General features: G+C 44.3%; 1 protein-coding gene across 4 annotated transcripts in view; it reads right to left on the minus strand.

Annotated features, from left to right (window-relative positions):
* Ppp3r1 (protein phosphatase 3 regulatory subunit B, alpha) overlaps positions 1 to 25583 on the minus strand; it is a 57293-nt gene extending 31710 nt beyond the window's left edge. The window contains exon 1 of one of the 4 annotated variants that reach the window (XM_059275413.1): positions 25362 to 25583. In XM_059275413.1, coding sequence (XP_059131396.1) covers positions 25362 to 25526 — 165 coding nt within the window. In that variant the 5' untranslated portion in view covers positions 25527 to 25583. Of the gene's footprint in view, positions 1 to 10707; positions 10929 to 25353 lie in introns of those variants that run through there. The other 3 variants (XM_059275415.1, XM_059275416.1, XM_059275417.1) reach the window with 3 other exon arrangements.
* Between the last annotated feature and the right edge of the window lie 1037 nt (positions 25584 to 26620).

The following is a 26620-nucleotide window of genomic DNA, read 5'->3' on the forward strand; positions in this document are numbered from 1 at the left end:
CCAAAAAAAAAAAAAAAAGAGGCAGCAGTAACTTTTCATTGAAGACAGACACATCAGACTTTCTTTCCAGAACACAACTATTGGCAATATGGTAAGTGTAGCAAAGAAACTAGGGTAAACACTTAAAAGCACTACACTGGCCTCAGAAATAGTACACACAAGGGGACTGTGACAGTGCCAATGGATAAAAGATTGAAGAAGCATCTAACAGATCTAAATTATAGGATATGTTGTTATTACAACACATTTATACTTCTCACCCCACCCCACCCCCCAAAAAACCTAAAGCCTTCATGTTCTTAAAACTATACATTAGAAATAACATAGTCTACTTTTAACCCCAGCACTCAGGAGGCATAGGCAGGCGGATCTCTGAGTTCAAGGCCAGCCTGGTCTATAGAGCGAGATCCAGGACAACGAGGGATACACAGAGAAACCCAGTCTCAAAAAACAGGAAGGAAGGAAGGGAGGGAGGGAGGGAGGGAGGGAGGGAGGGAGGGAGGGAGGGACATGGTCTAGCTGAGGATGTAGTTCAGTCAGAGTGCTTGCCTGGCATGCATAGTGCTCGGTTTAGTATCCAGCAACTGGGGAGGAAGGAGTAGACTTGGCTTAAGCAAAGTAGACTTTGGTGCAGACCCTCAAAGTCTTTGATTCTATAGCTAAAGTACTAAAAACACGAAAATCCTAAACATAGTTACCATTGTCTGGATAATAAATTCCATAGCTTTGTTAAGGTCCAGATGATTAACTGGAGGGTGAGGACTCTCGGAAGCTATGGAAGCCAGGAGTAGATCTGCAGTGTCTATGGAGTCTTCTGACACAGATAAGTGACTGAACTGAGTCACAGGCAGGAACGCAGACTTAAATGAATAGTATACTGTGCTGTTCTGTACTGGATACTGTATCAGTCTTTGGAGTTTGTTGTTTTCATGTATATTAGTATACTCTGGATTTAGCTGCCATTACTTGGTGGGGGAAAAAAAGATTAACTTCTGTACTGACAATGTCACTCACTTCCTTGTCTACAGACAGTACTAAGCCAATCTGTTCCAGAAATCAGTACTGTGTGAACTGAACATGAGTGACTTGCCTAACAGCTTAGAATGTAGTGAAGTAGAGAAAAAAGCATGACTAGACCACTTCCACTTAATAAGAAAAGACAGAAAATAGCTATGGAGTCTTTATGTTAATCTCTCCTTACATGGGACTTTAAAATGGGAAGTGATATAGAGGAGGAGAGGCTTGAAACAAAGGCAAACGATGTCAGAGTGGTAGGACACCAGAAGAACTAGTCACAGAAGCCATGAGAGAACAGAACTCCTGAGTTCCCAGGAAGGTGCAACAGTACAAAGAGGAATGAACAGCCAAATCTATGAAATGACTCCCTCCTGGATTTCCAGACACTGTACTGACTCAGCTGGAAGTGGTGCTTTTCCTCTTTAGATAAAGTCTAACCTGCTTGTGACATTTATTCAGGATCACAATGCTTTAAAAAAAAAAAATGCCAGAGCCAGAATCCAAATAAGACGAATAAGCATTCTAGACCAGCATTACCTAAGAAAAACTTCTGTAATGTAGAACATAATACTATGGGGTTTAAATGTCCCTCCTAACCTGGCTGAAACTGTCGCTGCAATATTATAAAGGACCTTAAAAAAATATTAGATGAGAAGTCTGCCTTCATGAACGGATTAACCTTATTACTATAGGTGAATGCTCAGGAGAGAGCTGTAGGGAAAGCCTAGAACTCCTCAGTGATGAAGTGGTCCTAACCACAGTGCTGGTGGAAACATGCAAAGTTAGGCTGGGGAGATGGTTCAATTGTGCACGCTGACAGACCCAAGTTCAGTTCCCAGCAACAACAGATGGCTCACAGCCCAGCCCCAGGGGAACTGAGGCCCTCTTCTGGTCTTATAAACAAAGCCATTCTGGTCAAGTCTGGAACACAAACAAAAAGGTACTAGAAACAAACCAGAGGCAACAGCTACCTTGGTTACAAGGAACACCTAACTGTTCTAGGATTTCATGGAATTTGGACAGAACTGAAATGCAATAAACTAGCATGTGGAAGAAATGTGCATGTGGAGCCACAAAGCTTAAAATGGGGATGCTTATTCTGTAGGCCCTACCACTGTTTTAAAAGAGTGTAACTCAATTTCATAGGTTCAGAGAGGAATTTACCTTGCCTTGGGATGACTGATGTGCTCAATCTCACTTATACCTGATTCAATGAGACTCCAGATTTGGACTTCTGAGTTGATGCTAACCAGATAAGGCTTCTAGGACTAGAAGGGTGAGTCTGAGGAAAGGGGAGCAGAATGTTAGGGCACAGACGTCCTCTCCAGAAGGCTCTTGTGTTGAACCTTAACCATCAAATTAGTATGTCAGCATTTTAAAGTATAGCCTGTGAGAAATCCTGAGAGCAGGATCGCTGTACTGGGGCTGGCAACTCTAGAGGAGGAAGAGGTCCCAGCCTGCACACTCTCACTCCCTCCAATGATGCCATCTACCACACGGACACAGCAAGATCGGTAGCAGGCTTTTCTTCGTGAACCATCAGCCTCACTAAGACACACATCGGTAGCCACACTGGGCTCCTGAGCTCCCTTAACCCAGTGCTGCACTCAGGGAATGGAATCAGGTCTAAAATACCACCCGGAATTAGACTTCACAGAAAGGCAGTGGGTTGAAAAACTAAAAAGTGAGGTAAGTGAAATCAGCAGCAGAAAAAGAGGTAAAGGCAGAAGAGCAGTCAGCCAGAGGCACAGCTAACATACACCAGTGTCCCCGATAAACTCACCGGGAACTGGAGATGAAATTCTATTGTTATTGTAAAAGAAAAATTATAAGCACACATAAAATTTACATAACCCCTATCGCCCTTTATTTTTCATCAAACCTTCTCCCCTTGAGAAGGTCTCTCTACATAGCCCCTCTGGCCCAGAACTCACTATGTAGAGCAAGCTAGCCTTGAACTCAGAGATCTGCCTGCCTCTGCCTCCTGAGTGCTGGGATTAAAGGTGTGTGTCACCGTGCCCAGCTTCTAATCTTTACTAGTGATTGTGTTATCAAAAGAAAAACATATACCCTCCTGAGAAGCTCTAAGCAGTTAGGCTGGATGGGGAAGAGGAAGTCATATTCCTCAGTACTGCAGCCACTGATAGGTGACTATGGTCATATAACTATCCCCCATATGCTTATGCAGGCAACCCTAATTCAATGTAATGGAAGGAAAGAGAAGGATGGAGGCTTGTTATAATGAGGGGGCTTGGTGGAGGGAGAAGGCACTATGGGAGCATAATGGCGGAGTACACAAGTAACTTATGTATGCAGCTGAAAGAATAAATAAAAGCAGCAGCCATGTACTATTTCACACTCTGGCCTACAGAACTTAGAATCCTGCAACACAGTAATAGAAACATTACCAAATGATAACACTAGAGATAAAAAGGCATCTGGGCAAACTACATTTCTTGAGGACAGGTCTAAATCCCAAGCACAGAGCTAAACCCTAAAAGGCACTCAAACGTGTGCTTGAATTTGACAGACATATCACCTACTCAGTCACCGAAGCAGGATTCACCAGTACCCAGGCCATCTCTTCTGCCTAAATGTATACACATCTAGTCCTGCCTTTCCTTTTGCACTATTACTGTATTCTTTCAGGTCCTTACTTACCTATGCTGTCTAGTTTTATGACAATTTAATAAAGCTGGCGTCATCTGAAAGAAGGGAGTCTCAATTGAGAAGATGCCTCCATAGGATGGGTCTGTATGCAAGCAAGCCTATAACCGTTTTCTCAATTACTGATAGATGTATGTAGGAGGTGAGTACTGTGACTCCTGGGCTGGTGGTCCTGGGTGCTGTACGAAAGCAAGCTCAGCAAGCCATGAGGAGCAAGCTGGTAAGCAGCACCCCTCCACAGCCTCTCTATCAGCTCCTGCCCCTAGGTTCTTGCCCTGCTTGAGTTCCTGCCCTGACTTTCCTCATCGATGAATAGTGAAGTGAAAGAATAAGCCTCCCCAAGTTGATTTTTGTCATGGTGTTTCATCGCAGCTGTAGTAACCCTAACTAAGACCCTTCTCAAATGAATTACTCCAATTACTTTTATGTCATTTCATACTTATTACTTATTTTGGTTGCATGAAGTATCTTTGTAATACTTGTTCACCTATTTCACTCATCTTAGCCAATTCTCTTCCCCTTCCTCCCAAACTGCCTCCCTTCCAACTTTCATGCCATGAATAGACATTTAAACCAGTGGATCTCAACCTGTGGGTCAAGACCCCTTTTGGGTCAAATGACCCTTTCACAGGGGTCACATATCAAGTATTAACATTATGACTCGTAACAGTAGTAAAATTAATTATGAAGCAGCAATGAAATAATTGTACGGCTGGGGGTCCCCACAACATGAAGAACTGCATTAAAGGGTCCCCACAATAGGAAGGTTGAGAACCAATGATTTTAACCTTTATTCCATGGATGAAACATACTTGTCTAAAACTAGCTGTCAGTTCTACATGACAAGCTCCAATTCTACCCACGTCCCCGCAAATAACACAATTCTGTTCTCCTTTATGGCTGAGTAAAATTTCATATGCCACATCTTTGTTCCCAATTCAACTGCTGATGAGCACATAGCAGGCACCATCCTGACCACTGTGAAAAACACTGCAGTAAACATACCTAAGAATCTCTAAAACATGCTGCCTTAGATTCTGGCACGTATACACTCAAGAGTAGTATAGTTAAATCATATGGTAGTTCTATCACTCACACACACACGCACACGCACAGGAGCTCTCTCCTTCCACCAGGAATGAACTCAGATGTCAGGCTCGAATTTTCAGAGGGCACACACCTTTACTCACTGGGCATTTCTTCTTTCTTTTTTGTTTTTTCAAGACAGGGTTTCTCCGTGAAGCAGTCCTGGCTGTACTGGAACTCACTCTGTAGACTAAGCTGGCCTCGAACTCAGAGATCCACGTGCCTGTGCCTCTGAGTGCTGGGATTAAAGGCATGTGCCACCAACGCCTGGCCCACTGGGCATTTCTTACTTGGTAAAAGTAGCTCTACTTTTAACTTTCCTGAACAACCTCCATACTGACTTCCACAGTGACTGCTCCAGATTTATGTATTTTTTAATTAATTCCCACATCTAGATTTACCTATTAAAATAACAAACAACTACAAAGTAATCTCTCTTAAAAATGTCATTCTAGGGCTGGAGAGATGGTTCAGAGGTTAAGAGCATTAGTTGCTCTTCCAGAGGACCTGGGTTCAATTCCGAGCAACCACATGTCAGTTCACAACTGTCTATAACTGCAGCTCCAGAGGACCTGAAACCCTCAAACAGACGTATGTGCAAGCAAAATATCAATGCACATAAAATAAAAAAATACAGTTTAAATGCTTAAAAACAATGGTTTAAAATGTATTTAAGGAAATGATATGCAAGTACCTCTAAATACCTAATATTAATTTTTCTCACATTTCTCTTCCACCTCTAACTCTACAGCCATGCTCAACACTGATGTTTCTCAACTTTCCATGGAGTTAACTGACTGATAAACCTACTGTACATAAGTTGAAAGTATCATAAATCTCAAAAGCACATTTAACAATCTAATCTATTGAACACTGTGACCCAGCCTGGCCTGCCTACAGCCAAGCAAAAACCACAAAGGCCATTTTATAATAAAGTGAATGTCTAGTGTAATTTGTTGAATACTATATATGGAGTGAAACAAACAAGTGTTACAGTTTAATGTATGCTTAATAAAAGTATGGTATCTACTGAACATATCATCCTCCTAAAAATTAAAAAATCCTAAGAGAAACCTATGTTAGGGTCCCTCTGTACTTTCCACTTCTGAACGTGTTTCTATGACAGTGAACATAGCTTCCTATGTGGAGTGCCCCTCCACCATGACTTGTGACTCCCACCCCAATCTGAGTTCCTCGTTCCCCCACTCACTCTTACAGCATCCTAAGTGAAGTCTGCTGAAAGCACACACCATACTCCATAATCACTGCCAGCTCACCCACTCTGACTCTGCTTAGAGATAATAATCATGTCTTCAACGTTTACATTGTTAGTGCTAAGTAGATTATCAGACCCGATTATCATTTAGATAAGTAACAGTCTCTAAGCAGTGGCTCTTAAATTTTAGCATCACTTCATGATCACCTGAAGATCTAAAAAAACTGAAGGGCTTGGCTCCTCGCCAGGCTGTCCTAGGACACACCAGATGACAGTGACCCTGCTGGTCTCGGAACCACGTCTGAGAATCACTATCGAAATACTTACTCTCTTCCCACCTCCAGGCTATGGAACATCATCATCATCTCCTAGGTGTTCTCACATCTCCCTTCTGCAGGCCTAGTAATCTTTTTAGACCTAGCACAATCCTCTGCTTCACAAAGCTTTCTCTAATTTCCAATTCACTGTGTTCTTTGCTCAATTTCTTCCAGGCTTTGTTTATATTATTCACACCATACATCACGTTATTTCACAACCACTGACATTTGTCTTATGTTTACTTACACGAGGCAAGAAAACTTATTTTAATATCTTCTACAACAGAGAACAGACAGTAAGCAGTGACCAACAGAGTCTACAAATATCCGTTGTTATGAATGAATCCCTGTTGCTTTACCCAGACTGAGGTCCTCAGTCAGCCTTGCTTAATTCTCCTAGCCCAACCTGACATATTCATCCTGCTTTGCTGTCTGTAATAGATTATTTCCTTCTTCCATATTGCTCATCCCTCTCATTACTGACTGATGCATTTTAAGTTTCTCAACCACTATTGGACATACTGAGAGGGGACACTGTTTCCTCCAAACTTAGATCAATTTTAACTCTACTGGCAATAAAATAGGTGTATACACACACACACACACACACACACACACACACACACACAAGTTCGTGAAAATGGAAACTTTAAGTAAAAAGCTAAAAATGACTAAGAAATAAATCTCTTTGAAATTTAAAATAGTCTTAAAACTTAAGGCAATGCAGCTGGACAGTCTTTAATCCCAGCTCTTGGGAGGCAGAGGCAGGCAGATCTCTGAGTTCAAAGCCAGCCTGTTCTACAAAGTGAGTTCCAGGACAGCAAGGGCTAAACAGAGAAACCCTGTTTTGAAAAACCAAAATTAAAAAAAAAAAAGACAATGCACACACACACACACACACACACACACACACACACACTTATCTATCTTCACAACAAAATCCACAGCACCGATTTTGATTGTTTGTGTGTACGGTGGGGTAGGAGTTGTGCTGCCAGTCCAAACACAACTTTCAAGTATCAGTCCTCTCACACCATGTGGGTGTGAAATCAAACTCAGGTCTTTAAGCTTGGGGGGAAAGCACCTATACCCACTGGGATGTCTCAACAGCCCAAATCCAAAGATACAAACAACCTGAATTCAGGAAAAATTCTGACCTGCTCTATACTCACAGAACTTATAATACACCTAACCTACATCATTCTCAATGCTTAATTGTTTTCAATGCAAATAGAGTGAAGGCAGGGACAGACTACGGAGTAGTGGATTAGGTGGGGTTAGCTACAGCCCCACTGCCTGGAACTTGCCGGGTAGACCAGTCTAGCCTCAAACTAACATCAGCCAGCCTCTGGCTCCCAAGTACTGGCCTTTAAGGCGTGTGCCACCATGCCAGACTGAAATTAACTGCTTTTAAAGCAGCAAATAAAACACTTGTCAGAAATGAGCCTTAAGAGGGCTGGGGAACAGTCAATAAGCTGCTTAGCACACAAGCCTGGGTTCTGATCTCTGCGGCACTCACACAAAAAGCCAGGTGGGGTCGAACACACCTGTACTGCCAGGGCTGGGGATGCAGAGACAGGAGTCCCTAGAGTTCACTAGCCAGCACAGGTCAATCAGGGAGTTCCAGGGTCAGTGAGGGAGACTGTCTCCAAACAATAAGGTGGTGAGCACCTGAGGAAGGTTCCCAAAATCCACCCCTGGCCTCCACAAGCATGCGAGCGGGCACACGTGCAGACACGTGTGCACACAAACATACACACACACAAAATTCTGTAAGAAATTCAAACCCTTTTGCTTTCTAATTTTAGAATTAGTCAGTTTCAACAACTTAAAACTATAAAACCTATTATGAAAATGTAACAATTCCGTGGTACCCACTAAGACTTGAGAGATTTTTTAAAGGTGATACATTTTCCCAGAAATGTGGGCTCAACTTAGGAAATTAAGCAGATCACTGTGAGGCCCAACATAGTTCAGTTAATCAGTGTTCCATATGGCCAAATCAAGTTATGCTCATGGTCTTGATATTTCCAAATCACACCAAGACAGCCCTATGTTAGGGCAGCACTGGATGGAGAACGAGGCAAACGTGAATGGGGAAAGTTTTAAAGGAAGCTGAAAAGACCAGGAAAATGACCTGGAAGACATTATCAAGTGCATCTTAAGATATCGAAACGACTAGAAAACACCGAGTCAAAAGAAGAAAAGGAACTTAAGAATCGATGGGCCAAGGGAACAACTGTGTAAAGAACAAGCAACACACAGAGGCCTCAATGTAACCTTCAGTACCAGTAATACAAATTAAAAAAAAAGAAAGAGCCGCAGAGAGGGCTCAGTGCTTAAGAGTACACACTGCACTCTCTCAGAACCCAGGGGATCTCTGGCAGCCTCTTCAGCTTCCTAAGGCACCTTGTACTCTTGCACACATTCCCCTTCCCCCACATATATACAGTTAAAGTTAAAAATATTATTTAAAAAAAAAATCACCGCAGTGGGCAATGGTCTTCAAAGAAACGTGTACAAAGTTCCATGAAGCCCCCAAAGCCACAGGGTGAGGTGGTCCGTGCCTTTACCTGCTGAGGCGTCATGTTGTATTTCTTGGCTTCAGTTACTCTGTTACTATGAAGTGGCCCAATTTGGCAGGTTCGTCGATGCCAAGAAGTAGAAACCACATATTTGCCTTAAGGCATCCATTTGAAGTATGAAAGTGAGAAGGGAAGAGAGGCCTATTTTGAACAACTTGGCCTTTTCATCTGTTACTCTGGTATAGGGTGATGGTATACAACTCAGAGAGGACACTCGAGCAGGCCAGCGATGAACTCCAGGCCAGCCCAGGCTACAGAGAAAAACAGCCTCAGAACAAACAAAAAATATCAAGAGCAACTCCTAACTTCAAACTAGGGCAACTGTATTATGAACGGACATGATCTTTCTAAATATTCTGTAATGGTCTGGAAACGTTTAAGTTTTGTAACCTTCAAAAACCCAAAACAGCTTCCCAAATTAAGAGAGAAAAAAAATTATCCTACATACCAAAGCCATGAAGCAGTCATTAAAACTGCTCCTAACACAGGTCTAACGATGCCAATAAGCCCTATACTTCAAACAAAAGCTAATTTCACTTCATTCTCTCGTCACGACCCCCTAATTGATTTTCAACTGCCAATAAACAGTCCCTTCTCCGATCCACATTGGAATCATTTAAACCTTAGTACCCCCCAAATCAGTCTGAAATTCCTTGGTTAAGTATTTAGAGACTTTTACACAGGGTGCTACAATCCAATGTCGTGTTTGGGTAACTGACACACACGCACAGTGCGGCTACGTTTTCCTCTGAACACAATTCTTGATCGCAAAGAGGAAAACAACAGGGACCAGCGGAGCTACAGAACCAGTAAGGTAACAAGCTAAAGGCGTCATAGATTTCTTGGCCCTGGTGACAGGCAGGAGGCACACCCCTAGCGTCAGCCAGAAACACTACATGGTGAATTCCACCTAGGGATTAATGTGAAAGTAAGCAAAGGGAAATTTAAATCGCCATGGTTCAAAAACGACTACCCCAAGCACCGGACACACAAAGGCAACAAAATTAAAAATATTAAGAAAACATGAACGAACCAGTATAAGTACTTCTCCAGGGCCGGGCTGCCCCGTGTCTCAAGCAATATACACGCCGGCCCTTTCATGTTCACCAATGCAGAGAAAAGCAGCCGCGAAAGCAAGCCCCTAAGGCTGCAAACAGCAGCGAGATAAATACGAAAACGAGCGAAGGCAAGAAGTGGAAGGATTCTTGCCAAGGCTCAGTGCTGGAAAATGCAGAGTGAGTGGGAGGAAGCCCAACTCTGGAGAAGTGGGTCTTACATAAAGCGCCATTTGCCGCACACTATCATTTCCACAGGATTTCAGGATCCCCAACCTGGAAACCGATCTGGGGGCGGCAAGTGGGCTCCACGTGGAGGAGGGGAGGGAGGAGGGAGCCCCGTGGGGCAGAGGTTCAGCAAAGGCCGAGCCAGGCGGCGGGGCCGGGGTTGCGCCGAGGCCCAGGGGCTTAAGAGCCCGGGGGCGGCGGCGCTGTGGGCGCTCGGCGGCCCAGGGGCAGCGGAGGGCGGGGGCGGCGAGGCTCCGGGCAAGCGGAGGCCCAGGGGCTTGCCGGGGGACGCGGAGACGGCCAGCGCTGGCAGGGCAGGGGGGCGGGGGCGCGCGGAGGCCTGGAGGCGAGCAGGGGCTGGGGGGCTCGCAAGGGCCTTGCAGTTTGCAGAGGCCCGGGGAGCGCGCAGGGCCGGGGGGCGCACGGGCGGCCGTGGACCTTGGGTTCGGCATCCGCAGCCGCCAGGCCTCTGTTATTTTCTACCGAGGAGGACGCCCCGGGCCCTCCCTCGCCCGACCCGGGAGCCGAGGTCTCACCATCTTGCTCGGCGGGCGGCGCTGGCGGCGGGCGGCGGCTTGTGGGTTCCGCGGGACGCGGCGGCGACGGCTTGCTGTCCGGCGCCGGGCGGGGTGCAACGGGGCCTGGACCCGGAGCGAGGCGGGCGGAGTCCCGGTTGGAGATGCGTCGGCGGCTGGAGAGGGTGGCAGCCTCACGACACGGACGGCCCCGACTCGCTGCAGCGGCTCGCGCTGACCGCAACCTCAAGGCACGGAACAGGGCGCGCAGAGGGCGGAGCGAGCGCGGGGCGGGGCGGGGCGGGGCCAGCGGGAGGCCGACATCCGGGAACCCGCTCCGGGCCGTGCACACGCTCTCCAACCGGAGTGTGCCTGGAGCACCGCGTTACACACCCTCCCTCCCCCACCACGCCTAGTGCGTTCGGTGCGCCGGGGCGGGGGGCCGGCGTCTTGACGTCGGCGGAGGCGCGCTTCCTGCGATGGGACCGAAGGAAGGCGGGCAGTAGGCAGGCTCCTGGGAGGAGGAAATGGGGCGGCTAACCGGACGGGGCCGCGGAGTTGCGCCGCTCTCCTGGACGCCGTGGCACCATGGCGAGGCACGGGCAAGAGCGCACTGTAGTCAGGTGCGCAGTTGGCAAAGTAGGACAACCAAAGCTAGCTGCAGCTTGAGCCTCGGGGAGCCGCTGACGGGAGTGGAGAGGTTGCTTCCCCCTCCAGCAAACACTACCTCCAGGCAGCCCTTCAGCGGGTGCAGAAGCCTTTAAGAGAAACAGAGTGCCCACTTGGCCGTGTAGTAAAAGGGTATGTCCGTAATGGTGGCCGTTACCTTACAATAGAAGTTAGACTACAGTAGGTAATGAAACCCACGGATAGAAGTTATGTTTAAAAAAAAAAAGAAGTTGGTAGGAGAGGTGTGATAAGGATAACATGTTTATGTTGCAGTTTTTATGTTAACCACTTTTTGAATGGTTAGAAACCTAAGGTCAGAGCCAGGCGGTGGTGGGGTGGTGGCGTACGCCTGTAATCCCAGCCTTCGGGAGGCAGAGGAAGGTTTTAACTCCATCTTCTGTAAAAGTAGTTGGGTGTTTTGGTTTGGTTTTTTTAAGCCTTGCTCTACATTATACAAAACAAATTTTGACTCCATTTTGAGGATGGGGAATGCCTGCACCAGGGTGGACACATGAATAATAACGTGTGTCTAGCCCCACTCACACGGCACCGGCAAATGGCTGATAGCTTGGAGCAGAAAGGGTGCCACCCTATGAATTGATCAGGGTAAATTGAAACTGTAACAGCACATGGGATTGTTACAATCATATCAGCAAACCAGGCGCAAGAACTTACTGGACACATCAAACCAAGAAGAGTGCAGCCTCCTCACCTGGACTCCATAAAGAGATAGACGCCTAGCGCTGTGATGGCAATGACCCCACAAATCTGTCATCTGACCATCCTGGGGGCCAGAACTGGTAGACAAAGAACTCCTCTGACTGCCCCTGAGGCTTCAACTCAGCTGAGTTACCGCTGTTGATGCTCAATCCCAACTGTCCATCTTTCTATTCCCATCTGGACCATCCATCCATCCCTTCGTATGGGCCCAGATTCCACTCTTCACCCTCTACAGCTGAACTCACACCTATAGTTTCCCAGTTAAACCAACGACACTCCCAGCAGCCTGCTCCAACATCTTTCCTAAAGCTCAGGCATTTAGTTTAGCATCAAAACAAACTGTATTTTTATCATACCAATAGACCCCTCTGAACCCTGTTGTTGCTCACTGCTCTTTGCAGACATTCTGTAATCGATGTACATACAGATATATTTATTGTATGATCTGAGAGTAGAAGAAGATAAGATTTAGAAGATAAGCCTGTGTTTGCCTCAGCAAGGATTACCAAGGAAAACATGAATATTTGGCAAATAGCTGCGATTGAAACCACAAAACCCTGTGAATTTTTGCTATTCAATAAATGGAGACCTTGTGGAAAGACATGGACGTTTTTGTCTACATTTCTGGCATAGTGCACTCATGACACTTAGCATTCAGACAGTAGCAGGTTTGGGATACTTGAGGAACTACCCTCTGTCATAATCAGCTTGGACCTCATCTCCCATGGCTCTGGTGACACTAATTTCAAGAAGAAAAAAAGTATCACAATTACCTCTCCTTAATATTTAAAATACCGTCTGAAAGGGGGTGAGGGGAAATGGAGGTAGCAGGGTTTTCCTGAGGTTCCTTACAGGAAGGTTATTTCTTCCTATTACAGGATGGGTATTTTATAGATTTGTGTCTTTTCTTTAGTTACTTTTGCTTTACTCTGTTACATGATTTTTAAATGTATTCATTATTACTGTGTTGTTGTTGTAAAAAGAATGGGACCTGAGTTGACCTCTGGCCTTGGGTAGAGGCATGACAATCTGAACAGCCATGGGATTACTATCTAGCAGAGGTTGCTGATAATGAACAATGACATGGTATTGTCCCCTTCTTTAAGAGTTAATCCAAATAGGTTAGCCAACAATTGGGCACAAAAATGCCCCTTGGGAAGCTGCATGTTTTAGCCACTTTGAGGAACATAAGTCACCTGGGAATGCGTTAGTCATAAGGACAAGAGCTAGAAACAGGGTAGGAGTTTAGGGTAAGAGGACCCCGAAATGAACAATTTTTCCCTAGGTTAGAGTCCAGAAATGTCCTTGGTCCTGTTCTAGCTGGAGGCCAGAAATATCATTAGTTTTTCTGGGCTCCAAATCCCTGGTCTGGTTCCTAAATGATTTTCGGGTTACCCCCAGTGTGGGGGTGGTTGTAGTAGCCATGAAGGCATCCGAAGCTTTGGATCCCTCTGCCATTTCTCTGGTAACACTAGAAAGAAAGGTAAACCTCAGATTTGTCACTCCCTGAGACCTGACCAAAAGAACAGAATGCCTCAGGCCTGGAATGGAGACATGGCATTCTGATCTGCCCCGAAGATTAGAACATTTCATACTGTTATCTCTTTACTTAATGAATCCATCTGGGCCTGTCAAACTTGGCCAAGAGGCCATCCCTCAAGAAAACTGGTTCACTTAAAGCCGTGCTAACGAGATAGAAAGAGTAATTACTCCCTTAATGAAATAATGTACTTTTTCTTCCCCAAAACCCTACTTCAGAGAGTGCCTTATGAAGCTGCCACCATGCAGCTCTAAGGCTGTCTGTTTTCCAAGTCCTAATTCAGAAAAGCCTAACTTTTCCTCTTTCTTCTTTTCTATCTCTTCCTTCTAGATACTGGTCAAAGCCTACACACCATTTCTCTCGCGCACGTGGGATTTTCTATGAAGTGTCTTCCTTTTGTCATGCGGGTGCTTGCTGAACTGCCCTGCCATGCCTAACTCAAAAGGCAAGGCTCTCTTCCTCTCCTCTAGCTCCCTTCTGTTTTGAGTGATAATGGCTCCCGTAGGTTCATACATTTGAATGCTTAGGGAACAGTACTATTTGTTAAAGTATGTGAGACCTCACTGGAGAAAGTGTGTCACTTGGTGTTCTTGTAGGACTCTTTTAACAGTGGGAGTGGGGGGCATCTCTGACTCTTTTTTCCTGCTCTTGGGACGCTTTTCCTCCTACTGGGTTACCTTGTGCAGCCTTGATATGAGGGTTTGTGCCTTGTCTTATTGTAACTTGTTATGCTGGGTTCAGTTTGTATTTCTGGGAGGTCTGCTCTTTTCTGAGAGGAAATGGAGGAGGGATGGATCTGGAGGAGAGAGGAGGGGAGGAACTTGGAGGAGTAGAGGGAGAGTAAAGTGCTGTTGGAATGTGAAGCTAGATCCTAATTAGTCTTATTAAATAAAAACCTGGAGTCAGAAGTGGGGAGCGGGGTAAAAGCTGAAAGATCAGAGAAGCAGAGCAGCCAGCCACCAAAGACATCTTACCTCTATGAAATCTCAGACCAAATGGGTCAGCCTGTCTCTTTGAATCCTCAGACTGAATGGGCTCAAGATCCTGTCTCCACCTGCCTTATATTCCTGTCTCTACCTCCCATGTGCTGGGATGAAAGGCTTGCACCACCACCACCTGGCCCTGTTTCTCTTTTAGACTGGACCAATCTTGTGGATCCCAGGGTGGCCTTGAACTCCTGATTGAAGGAGGCCATGGTAGTGTACAGCAGGAGTGAGAGAGTGTGTGAATGAATATGTGTGTGTGCTGAAAAGGAGATGTAGCTGAATTTGCAGAAGGAGTAATGTGAAAATTAGTATTTAACAGATTGACCCACCAGACAAATAACTCTCTATTGGGGAGCCCCACTAGGTAAAGCCTGTGGGGTCACTGGCTGTGGAAACCGATTGTTTTCTGTATGTAACTTTCTCAGGTGCCACCACTTACCTCCCTAAAAAGAACAGCTGTGGGGTTCTTCCCACAGCCCATTGGTAGTGTGTTTTACATCTTTGGGCACACTTATAACTGTGGATGGTCAGGAAGATGATTTCTGCTGAAGCTGTATAATTCTGATGATTAGAAATAATACTAGAGGGCGGTGGTGGCGCATGCCTTTAATCCCAGCACTCCGGAGGCAGAGCCAGGCAGATCTCTGTGAGTTCGAGGCCAGCCTGGGCTACCAAGTGAGTTCCAGGAAAGGCGCAAAGCTACACAGAGAAACCCTGTCTTGAAAAACCAAAAAAAAAAAAAAAAAGAAAGAAAGAAAGAATACTAGAATATTTTTCATAACTGACACAGGAAGGTAACAGTATTCTCAGTCACAAAGATAGCTAATTTTAGATTTCAGAACAAATTCAGAACAGATTATCTGCCCTGCAGAGAATACACAAACGTAAGTTTCAGGTGTTTTTTTGCTGAATCAAGGTCAGAACTGAAGCAACTTTGGTAGACATAACCCTCTGCAGAAATTCTCTTTCTGCATGTACCCCAACCACTCAAGGTTCAGCCAACTAGCTGTTACTGATAAGTCCTGAATTTCAATGTCATTCTCTGTCTGGGAAAGAGCTACATGCATGGCCAAGCGTTACTCACTGGCCAGTCTGTGACATCTCTAGCCTGAGAAAAACTGTGTGACTTCTCATGTGTTATGAGAATGGGTTGGCCCCTGAAAATGTAACATATAATTGTCCAGAGTTTGGCTGTGAGAGGGGAAGGAGGAGTGAGAGAGTGTGTGAGTGAATGTGTGTGTGTGCTGAAAAGGAGATGTAGCTGAATTTGCGGAAGGAGTAATGTGAGAGAGTGTGCTGAGAGAGAGAGAGAGAGAGAGAGAGAGAGAGAGAGAGAGAGAGAATGCTGAAAGAGATGTAACTGAATATGAAGAAGAGGTGAGAGAGTGAGTGAGTGAGACAATGAGTGAGTAAAGAATGAGTGGATGATGTAGAAGTGTGTGTGTGTGTGTGTGTGTGTGTGTGTGTAAGAGAGAGTGCTGTGTGAAAGAGCTGCTGCTATGTAGAGGAGGGATGTGAAGAAACTGTAAAGAGCTGTGGAGGGAGTGTGTGTGGGTGTGGAGAGGGAGCTGAGGAGAGAGGATGAGTAGGTAAGCAGGAGAGAGAGCAAGAGATTTTCAGAGAGGACTTTTTTAAGATGAAGTAAAAGAGAAAGTTACCATCAGAAAGCAAGTATGTTTCCTTATTTTTCCCCTTGCTGCCTTCATGGATTTTTTGCATACCCTGGGTAGCTGGAGGCTGGACCTCACAGTTAGCAATACTTATTTGTACAAAGGCCTTTAAATTCCTCAAGAGGGTTGTTATTTTCCTGGAAAGACAAAAGCAAAACCCTCCCCAACCCTAACTTTGGGGAGTTTCCCTTTTGGCAAGTTATATCTGATCAAATGAAAAGCATTTGTTGGTTTTATAGGTTAGTTTAGATTGAATGGTCACACTGTTTGATGAACTATCACCTCTTCTAATCAAGAGGGCTCTCCTGTTCAAATCTAATCTTTATCAGTTTTGGTTTATGGTTTCTCCTGAAATTTTTGTTTTGTTTTCTAAAGCTGTTCTATCATCCAGAGCAGTGTGAATTTTTTACAATAGGCATTAAGTCCTTTAATTGCTCTGAGGAGTTTCCCCGACAGTGACAGGGAATGGCATGGATGCCTGCAAGAGGCCCTCCCAAGGTGTTTCCCAACTGCAAAGGGTTATCCTGCCCTTCCCTTGTTGATCTGCATTCATTGGTCTAATGTCTGTTTTTGCCACACCTTTTGCATACTCCAGAAGTGAGAGGCTTCTTGTTTGGGTTATTCCTAGAAAAAACATTGTTTCTAGGAACTCTCTGTCTACAATTCCTTTTTGGTTGACCTTGTTTGCCAAAACACCTAAGGTTTTGATTTTTCTTCAAGCCTCTGGAAATCACCTCTCCTATCTAAGCATCATCATGGTTATGAGATTCAATATTGACTGTATCTCCAGTCCTCTATGGGTGCTGATCTTGCCTTTAAAGTACTAATTGCCATTTTGCATTGTGAATTAGCGTTTTCAAAAGCCAAAGATTCAATTATTATTTGTCTAGTTTCTGAATTTGGTATCATTCTATTTATAACTGAAGTCAATCTTTGTAAAAAATCAGTGAAGGTTTCTTTTGGGCCCTTTATAACTTTAGAAAACGACTCAGTTCTCTTTCTCACTTCTTCAAATATGTCCCAAGCATTCAAAGCTGCTGCATGGCATAGAGCCAAGGTGTGGTCATCATATAGAGACTGTCTTTGTACATCAGCATAATTGCCGTCTCCAAAAAGTTGGTTTTGGGAGATTTCAATAACTCTAGCCCTACTTCATTGTCCTAGCCTCATCTTTCCACTAGGTCCTCCATTGTAACTGAGGACCAGGTTCCAATACTGCTGTAACCAAGTCTGTCCCATCTTATGGGACAATTCTGTTACTAGTTGACCATGAATTTAACATACGCTTCACAAAAGGTGAATGCATACCATATGAGACTATCACTTCCTTAAATCTCCTTAAATCTAACATTTCCACAGGTATCCAGTCAGCTCTTACACAGCTTTGGGGATATCTGTCATTTGGCAGTTCCTATAAGGTGACTGGATAAATTAAGGTTGGTTGTTTAAAAACCTTGGGCTGTTCCTCTCTAATTTTATAATGCAATGCTGAGATTGATTCTTCTTTAAAATTCTCTGTCTGTGACTGAATATCTTTTTGATCCATTTTAATAAGTTTTTCTAAGGCCTGTATCTTGGCACTCATATCAGCCAACTTTTTCAGAGATAAACCAAGAATAATCAAACCAACAATACAGATTATCAAAGTGATAATTAACATTATGTCAATCCCAGTTAAGTTGGTTATCCCTTCATTTAATTACTACATTTTTAACCCATGTATTACATGATCATACAGAGACCTAACTCTCTCCATTTTAATATTGTTTCCCATTTTTAACATGGGAAAATCTCTCTCTCTCTCTCTCTCTCTCTCTCTCTCTCTCTCTCAACTAATTCCCCCTTTAAGAATTCCCAGTTGTCTCACCAAATCTGCTGATGATGGCAGTGAAGATGACAATGAGACTGACTGCTGTTGTGTAGAACAGCAGAGGCCCAAGCGGGGGTCAAGGCAGCTCCCTCGTGTGGCAACAGCCCGAGGAGGAGGTCCAGGCAAAGCCCACAACCCACTGGGAGAGAAGAAGCCAAAGAGCGAGGCATCTGCACAGGGGAACATTCAAAAACAGCTGACTCTGGGTGCATTTAGAGCCCAAGCACCTGCGGAGTTCACTGCAGAAAGGCTGCAACAGAAAAATCCCTAACTTTCTCAGAGGGCTTGGGGAAAAAAAAGAAAAACCTAGCTGGCAAGGCAGTGACTCAGGCGGGAGCCCCCAAGTGCAGCTCCAGCATGTACCAGTGGCTGCAAGTCACTGGCAAGTGACTTTTTCATGAATTCCTGCCCCAAAAGTTGGACGCCAGATGAAGCACAATCCTAATTAGTCTTATTAAATAAAAACCCAGAGTCAGATATTGAGGGTGAAAGCTGAAAGATCAGAGTAAAGCAGCCAGCCACTAAAGACTTCTTACCTCTACAAAACCCCAAACTAAATGGTCTCTTTGAATCCTCAGACTGAATGGGCTGGAGATCCTGTCTCCACCCGCCTTATATTCCTGTCTCTACCTCCCATGTGCTGAGATCAAAGGCTTGCACCACCACTGACTGGCCCTGTTTCCCTTTTAGATGGGATCAATCTTGTGGAGCCCAGGTTGGTCTTGAACTCCTGATCTTCCTGCTTCCTCCTCCTAAGTGCTGGAATTAAAGGTGTGTGCCACCACAGCCTGGTTTCTATGGCTACCTAGTGGCTAACTCTGCCCTCTGATCTCCAGGCAAGCTTTATTTATGATAACACAAAATATCATACAATAGGGATGTAATGTATGAGAGAAGAATTTTTTAAAATGCCCAAGCCAGTCCCAGTGGTTCTCTCTCACTTCCTGCTGCCTGTAGATCCAGACACAGAACTCTCAGCTACCTCTCCAGCACTGTGTCTGCCTGCATGCCATTCTTTCTACCTGATGATAATGTACTAAAACCTCTGAAACTATAAATAACCACCAATTAAATGCCTTCTTTTATAAGAATTGCTGTAGTCATGGTGTCTCTTCACAGCAATAGTGCACTGACTTGACTAAGACAGAAGTTAGTACCAGGAGTAGGGTATTGTGACAGGCCTGACCATGCTGCTTGTTGGCAGAATGTATACTTTAGGTCTTTGGACAAGAACAGCAGTTGAATACTTTAAGCAGGGCCCAATGGGTCATTCTAGTAGGAGTGTGGAAGATAGTGAAACTATAAGCAATGTAGATTATGACAGACTGGCTCAAGGGGTTTGGAGGAAAAAAATATTACTAAGTGGCCTAGAGATCATTCTTGTGATGTTTTGGGGAAATAAAAAATGTAGCTGCTTTCTTCCTTTGTCCAAAAAATCTGTTTGAAACTAAATTGAAGAGTTTTGGATTAATGGCATTAATGGAGGAGATTTCAAGACAACCTAGTATTGACTCTGTCATGTGGTTATTAGTGGCCAGTCTTATGCAAATCTATAATGAAAAGGAGTAAGCTGAGAAAGGAAAAATACAAAATGTACAGTTTGAGGAGAAAAGGAGCACCAGGAAGTGTAATGGAGCTAAGTCTAGTGCTCAAAGAAATAAAAAGTTTAAAGAAGGCCTGATACTAAATGGAATAAAAGGAGTGGTGACCTCAGGGCAAGAGCCCACCCAGCTAAGCTTCCAACTTGTAAAAAAAGAATTAAAGAAAAGATTAAGCAGTGAAGAAAACCCAACAATAGAAAGCTGGTGCAAATATATTTGAATTAGGGGGCCAAGTTCCAGCTCCAGCAAGCAGAAGAACTTGGCAGCTTCAGTCACATGGTTCTGGCTTTGCTGTCAAGAATACAAGAAAGTGGGGATGGAGAGATGGCTCAGTGGTTAAGAACACTGACTGCTCTTCCAAAGGACCTGGGTTCAATTCCCAACACCCACATGGCAACTCACAACTCTCTGTAACTCCAGTTACAGGGAACCCAACACCCATGGTAAAACATCAATGCACATAATATAAAAAAATAAATTAATTAAAATAGAATACAAAAAAGTGGTTGTGGAATCTCCCTACACAACTAGGGAAAGCTGCTAAGGCCAGGTGTGTGTTGGGGTGTCCCTGCATGAAGTCTCAGAGAGGCCATTGCATGAAGCTGTGAAGCTGAAGCCTGAATGTTGTTTGAGAATCCAAGATGCTGGAGATGCCAGAGCTGTGGGATACCTACCATGGAGACCTGCTAACAAGGGTGTGGAACCAGCCCAAGAGAGAGATGTGTGTGGCAGTCAACAAAGCTGAAAGGAGCTGGAGATCCGAAGAGTGTTTTGACATCAGACATGGAGATGCAGAGTTTGGAGTTTGCCCAGCTGGTTTTGGGACTCATTTTGGTCTAGTATTTCCTCATGTGCTCCCTTCCCTGCATTTTGTAATGGTAATGTATATCTTCTGCCATTGTATTTGGAAGTATGTGATCTGTTTTTCATTTTAATTTTACAGGGGATTACAGCTAAGAGATTGCCTTGAGTCTCAGACAAGATTGTGAACTTTGGACTTTTCATCAATGTTGAAACTATTACAGACTATGGGGACCTTTGAAGTTAGATTGAATGTGTTTTTGTGTTATGATATGGCTACAAGCCTCTGTGGGCCAGGAAGTGGAATGTGGTGGTTTGAATAAGGATTGCCCTCATAGACTCATAGATTTGAATGCTGAGGGAGTGGTACTATTTGTTGGAGGAAATATGGATTTGTTGGAGGAAGTGTGTCACTAGGGGTGGGCTTTGAGGTGTCAGAAGCCTAATCCAGGAACAGTGGCTCTCTCTCTTCCTGCTGCCTGTGGATCCATTGCCACCTGTAACTCCAACTCCAGGGAATCTGAACACACACACACACACACACACACACACAATAAATAAATAAATAAATAAATAAATAAATAAATAAATAAATAAATATGCCTGTGGATCCATTGCCACCTGTAACTCCAACTCCAGGGAATCTGAACACACACACACACACACACACACACACACACACACAATAAATAAATAAATAAATAAATAAATAAATAAATAAATAAATAAATAAAATCAAGATGGGCAGTGGTGGCACATGCCTTTAATCCCAGTACTGAGGAAGCAGAGGCAGGTGAATCTCTGTGGGTTCGATGCCAGCCTGGTTTACAGAGTGAGTTCTCTAGGACAGCCAGGACTGTTACACAGAGAACCCCTGTCTCAATGATAGATAGATAGATAGATAATAAAATTGAAAGGAAGAAAGATGAGAGGACTAATTACCCACAATCCCCATCTTCTTTGTAGTTGCTTATAGACCTTCACTGCTAAATTTGCCCCCTCACCCAGAAATGAACCTCTTTCTTCTATCTCCATTTCTCAAATAACCCAAATTCCAAACTTGCTTGCCCTGACTCTCTGAGTATTCGTATTCTCTCTCTCTCTCTGAAGAGTACCTGCCTCCTCCACACACACACATACACACACACACACACACACACACACACACACACACACAAACCCACCGACACCCCACACCCTTCCCAGCCATCAAGTGCTAATGGACTTCAATTGCAGGGCATGCCTTGCTGTGGGATGTTCTGCATGTTAAATGTGTTGCTCTGATTGGTTAATAAATAAAACACTGATTGGCCAGTAGTAGCCAGGCAGGAAGAGAGGAGAATTCTGGGAAGTGGAAGGCTGAAGCAGAGAGAAGCTGCCAGCTGCCACCATGAGAAGATGTTAAGATACCGGTAAGCCATAAGCCACGTGGCAACTTATATATTAATAGAAATGGGTTAATTTAAGATATAAGAACAGCTAGCTAGAAGCCTGCTACGGCCATACAGTCTGTAAGCAATATAAGTCTCTGTGTTTACTTGGTTGGGTCTAAGCGGCTGTGGGACTGGCAGGGGTGGGGGTTGGGGAGTTGGGGGGTGGAGGGGTGGATTTGTCCTGACTGTGGGCCAGGCAGGACTGGAGAAAACTCTAGCTACAATGCCTGTTTTTTTTTGCATGCCTGTTTTCTTGCCCCTGAAACTTGACTTTCTCTCTTAATACCTCTCCATCCCCCTCCTCCCCAAAGCTGTCAAGAGCTTCAGCTTATCTGTACTGTTGTTTCTTTCTCTTAAGCTCCATTAAAATGGTCCTTGAGTTTTCTTCTAAATTCTTTTTCTTTCACAGTAGTGAGTTGTCATCATATTTTTTAGTGTGTGTGTGTATGTGTGTGTGTAATGTATTGTGTACAATGTGTATGTGCATGCCATAGTGCACATGTGGAGGTCAGAGGATAACTTTGGGTATTGGTCCTTGTTTGAGACAGGGTTTCCCTCTTGCTGATTGCATAGGCCAGGCTAGCTAGCCCACAAGCTTCCAGCGATTCCCTCTCTCTGACTCCCGCCTCACTGTAGATCAGAGAGTACAGGTGAGATCTGAACTCAAGTCTTCAGACTTGCTCAGCAAGTGCATTACCTACTGAGCCACTCCTTAGCCCCATTTTAAAATCCTTTTATCTACAAGACTATTAATATGTGAAGGGGATAGTGTGTTCCCCAGTAACAGTTTGATAAAATGACATTTAAAGGCAGTCTGTTAACTTTCCTTTTATGAGAATTCTATCATTTTTGTGTGCTATTTTTCTATGTTTCATATCAGCAGTGGCAGGGACGGAGGCACAGCTCCACTTTATCAAGACCTAAAGGTAGCCTGCTTATTGGTTCCTAATTTCTCTGCTAGCTTCCCATTGTTCACAACTTGTATTCTGTTAACTTTGGGTAGACTGCATAAAATGCAGGCATATAACCAGTAGAATCTCTGACACCGGAAGTAATTATTTTGAACCCACAGGGAGATAAATCCAAAATACATGTTTCAAAGAGAGGATTTTCTCTCCGTGGCTAGAAACGAGTAACTATGTTATTCTCTCCCCTCTCTCTTTTTCCACTAACTTTTGGTGTGGTGCTAAGGACAGAGGCAAACCAAATGTTCCTGATAAAAGCAAACGTTTCAAACAGCTAGTTGTGATGGTTAATGTTGATTACCAACTTGACAGGAGCTAGAATCAACTGGGCCATAAGCCCCTGGGCACACCTATAGGGGTTCATCAAGATTTGGCTAGCCTCGGGCCGTGTCTGTGAGGCCTTCTCTTGGTTAGGGTCGTTGAAGTGGGAAGATGCACCCTAAAAGAAGAAGGCATCCCTGGGCTGGTAAAGAAAGGAGAACTAGCTGGCCACCAGCACACACCTCCCTCTGCTGCCTGACTGGATACCACGTGACCAGCTGCTCCAAGAGCCGGGGAGCTGGAAAGATGGCGCAGCCGTTAAGACACTCTGCTCTTCTAGAGGACCTAGGGAGTACCAGGGAGCCGTCATCCTCTTTTAGCCTCCATGGGCACCAGACACACGTGGTACACAAACATATGGCAGACAACAGTCTTATATATATATAAAATAATAAAAAACTTGTTTGTTTGTTTGTTTGTTTTTCCAAGACAGGGTTTCTCCGTGGAGTTTTTGGTGCTTGTCCTGGATCTTGCTCTGTAGACCAGGTTGGCCTCAAACTCACAGAGATCTGTCTGGCTCTCCCTCCCGAGTGCTGGGATTAAAGGCTTGCGCCACCGCCGCGCGCGCGCCTAATAAAAAAACTTTTAAAAAGTAAAAGATGGCCCAAACTACCTGTACCATTAAGAGAAAGAAGTCAGAATTTTGATTATTGTTGAGAAGAGGTGAGTTTGAACACGAGTGAAGATGCAACGTTTTGAGCTGTACATATAGTGCAAGTACAAACTACAAAACTTCAGTATGCTGAAGGTCCTGTGTTTAATCCCCAGCACTGAAAAGAAAAAGAAGCACAGTTCGAGTTGATGGGAAAACCCAAGCAGAAGCTAGAAGTAATTTTAGGAGATAATAGAGATGTCGTAATCGACTTTAAGATAGACTGGAACTCCCCTTTAATCCCAGCACTTGGGAGGCAGAAGCAGGTGGATCTCTGTGACTTCAAGGCCAGCCTGGTTTACAGAGTGAGTTTCAGGACAGCCAGGGATACACAGAGGGATCCTGTCTCAGAAACTCCCTCTACACTCCCTCCCCCAAAGAAAAGATTAGTTGGAACTGAAACATTCACTTCTATTCCTTATTTAGTGATGGAAGAAAAGATTCAAAGATAGGATTAGTATCAAGGGAGAGATAAAATTACAGGAAAAGAAAGCATTGAGAGACAGAGAGGAGGGGGGCTGGAGAGATGGATCAGCAGCTAAGAGCACTGACTGCTCTTCCAGAGGACCAGGTTCAATTCCCAGCACCCACGTGGCAGCTCTCAACTGTCTGTAACTCCAGTTGCAGGGCTTCTTACACCCTCAGTAGACACACATGCAGGCAAAACACCAATGAGCATAAAATAAGAATAAATTTTAAAAAAGGAAGAAACAAGTAGAAGGATGCTGGAGAGACGACACCGAAGTTGAGAACATGTGCGGCTCTCACGGAGGAGCTGAGTTATGTTCCCAGCACCATGCTGGCAGTCTCACGACCAACTGTAACCCAACTGTAACCCCCGTTCCAGGGCACCTGTACTCATGTGCGCAACCCCTTTCTTACAGATATACGAAATTCAAAAATAATCAAAAGAATTTCTAAAAAAGGAAAGTATTTATAGCTGTATTTGACCATAAGCAACACCAGGGCTTCAATGTCTCCATAATTACCTTTAAATAGTTAGAAATTTCATGATATGCTGTGGGTTGTTTTGGTTTGGTTTTTTGGTTTTTTGAGACAGGGTTTCCTTTTTAGCTCTACTTTTTCAACATCATAGTGATACCTGGATACCTGGATAGTCCACTTGTGCCTGAAGGGCTCATCACTGCCGTTTATCTTTATGGAATATCTGGGTTACAGAAGAAACAACCATTCCTGTCCTTTAAGGTATTCTGGCACATTATTCCTCCCAGATAGTCATCTTTACTCATGGTCTTACTGAACCAGAGACCATATTTGATTTTATACTCTTGTAATACATAGAAAAACAAGAGTCGATTAGAACCATTTGCGACAGGGAATGGCTGTAGTAGAAGTGTTGCTGACAGATTTAAAGGGAACACGAGCTACTCCTCCTAAATGAAACAGATGCCCCAGTCCAAGAACCCCAGACTTAATACCTTTGTACCTTTTTTCCACCTGAAGTCAGCTTGTAATATTCCCTCGAGAATGCGTACTTAGGTTTCCGGAAGAGTGCTCTGCCTTTTCTCTCAAAATCCTTTTCTGTAGTGAAGGAAGACTGGGAACGTAAGCTAACTCCCCGCTCCATGGTGTGGTCGAGGGAGGGTTCCATGGTGACTGAAAAAGTAGAGGAAGTGGCGCATGTCCTCTTTACTCAGCAGCAAGTGGTTCTGCTAGGGATTCTAAGTTCCACTTGAATGGAATTCTAAATCCCATTGTTCCATGGAAACCATTGCCCCGAGGCTGCCTCGAACACAGTGGCATTCCTACAAAAGTTGGCTTATGTTATACAGTGGCTGGCGTTCTGTTTATTTGCTCATGGGAATTTGATAATAGAAAACAATATTACCAAAAATATTTATGAATTAGCTGCACATGGTGGCACACACCTTTAATCCATGCAGGAGGCAGAGGCAGGTGGATATATATGAGCTCCAAGACCAGTGTGCGCTACATGAAATCCTAAACAATAGTAGCAAAAGTTTATGAATTAATGGGCTTAGAGTAAATATATCTGAATGACAAAAAGAAATAAAAAGGAAAGGAAAGGACGTGACTACTCCTAAGTATGGTGAAGGAGAAAGTTTACTGTAGATATGTGGGAGAGCATAGTCAGAGGCAGGAATATCTGGGAGAGCTCAGAGTGGACAACCATGACCAACTGGGCCATGTGGGGAGAAGGGGAAGGAAGCAAGCAGAGAGGGAAACAAGGTGCAGCAGTCAGGAGGACAAAGGTCCAAGAAGGAGTGGGTAACCAAAATGGCTGAATTATATAGAGAAGAGCCCCTGGGGGAGAGTTCAGCCCCTGGACTGGAATGTTCAAGGTAGAAGGTGGAATTTGCCAGCCATACCCTGTAATAGGTAGGGACTGAGGGATACTGGGAGAACCTGGTGGCCAGTTCCAGCTTTGATATGTTAAATAGGCACCTCAGAAACTTAACAATATCCAAGTATAGAATTAACCTTTTAAAAAAATTTTTAAGCATAAATAAAAATATTGACTCTATGCAACTTTTCTAATTCTAACAGAAAATTAATAACATTGAATTTCTTCAGAGTAAAACCTTGATCATTTATTTTCTAGATAAAATATAAATTCAGACAAGTTTGTTTCCTTTTATGATGCTAGCTAGAAGTAGAAGCAAGGCCTCAACCACAGATCTATGTTCTTGGCTCTGTTTTTTGCTATTTTTTGTTTCGTTTCTC

The sequence above is a fragment of the Peromyscus eremicus genome, chromosome 10, assembly GCF_949786415.1.
Source record: "Peromyscus eremicus chromosome 10, PerEre_H2_v1, whole genome shotgun sequence".
Taxonomy (NCBI): Eukaryota; Metazoa; Chordata; class Mammalia; order Rodentia; family Cricetidae; genus Peromyscus; species Peromyscus eremicus.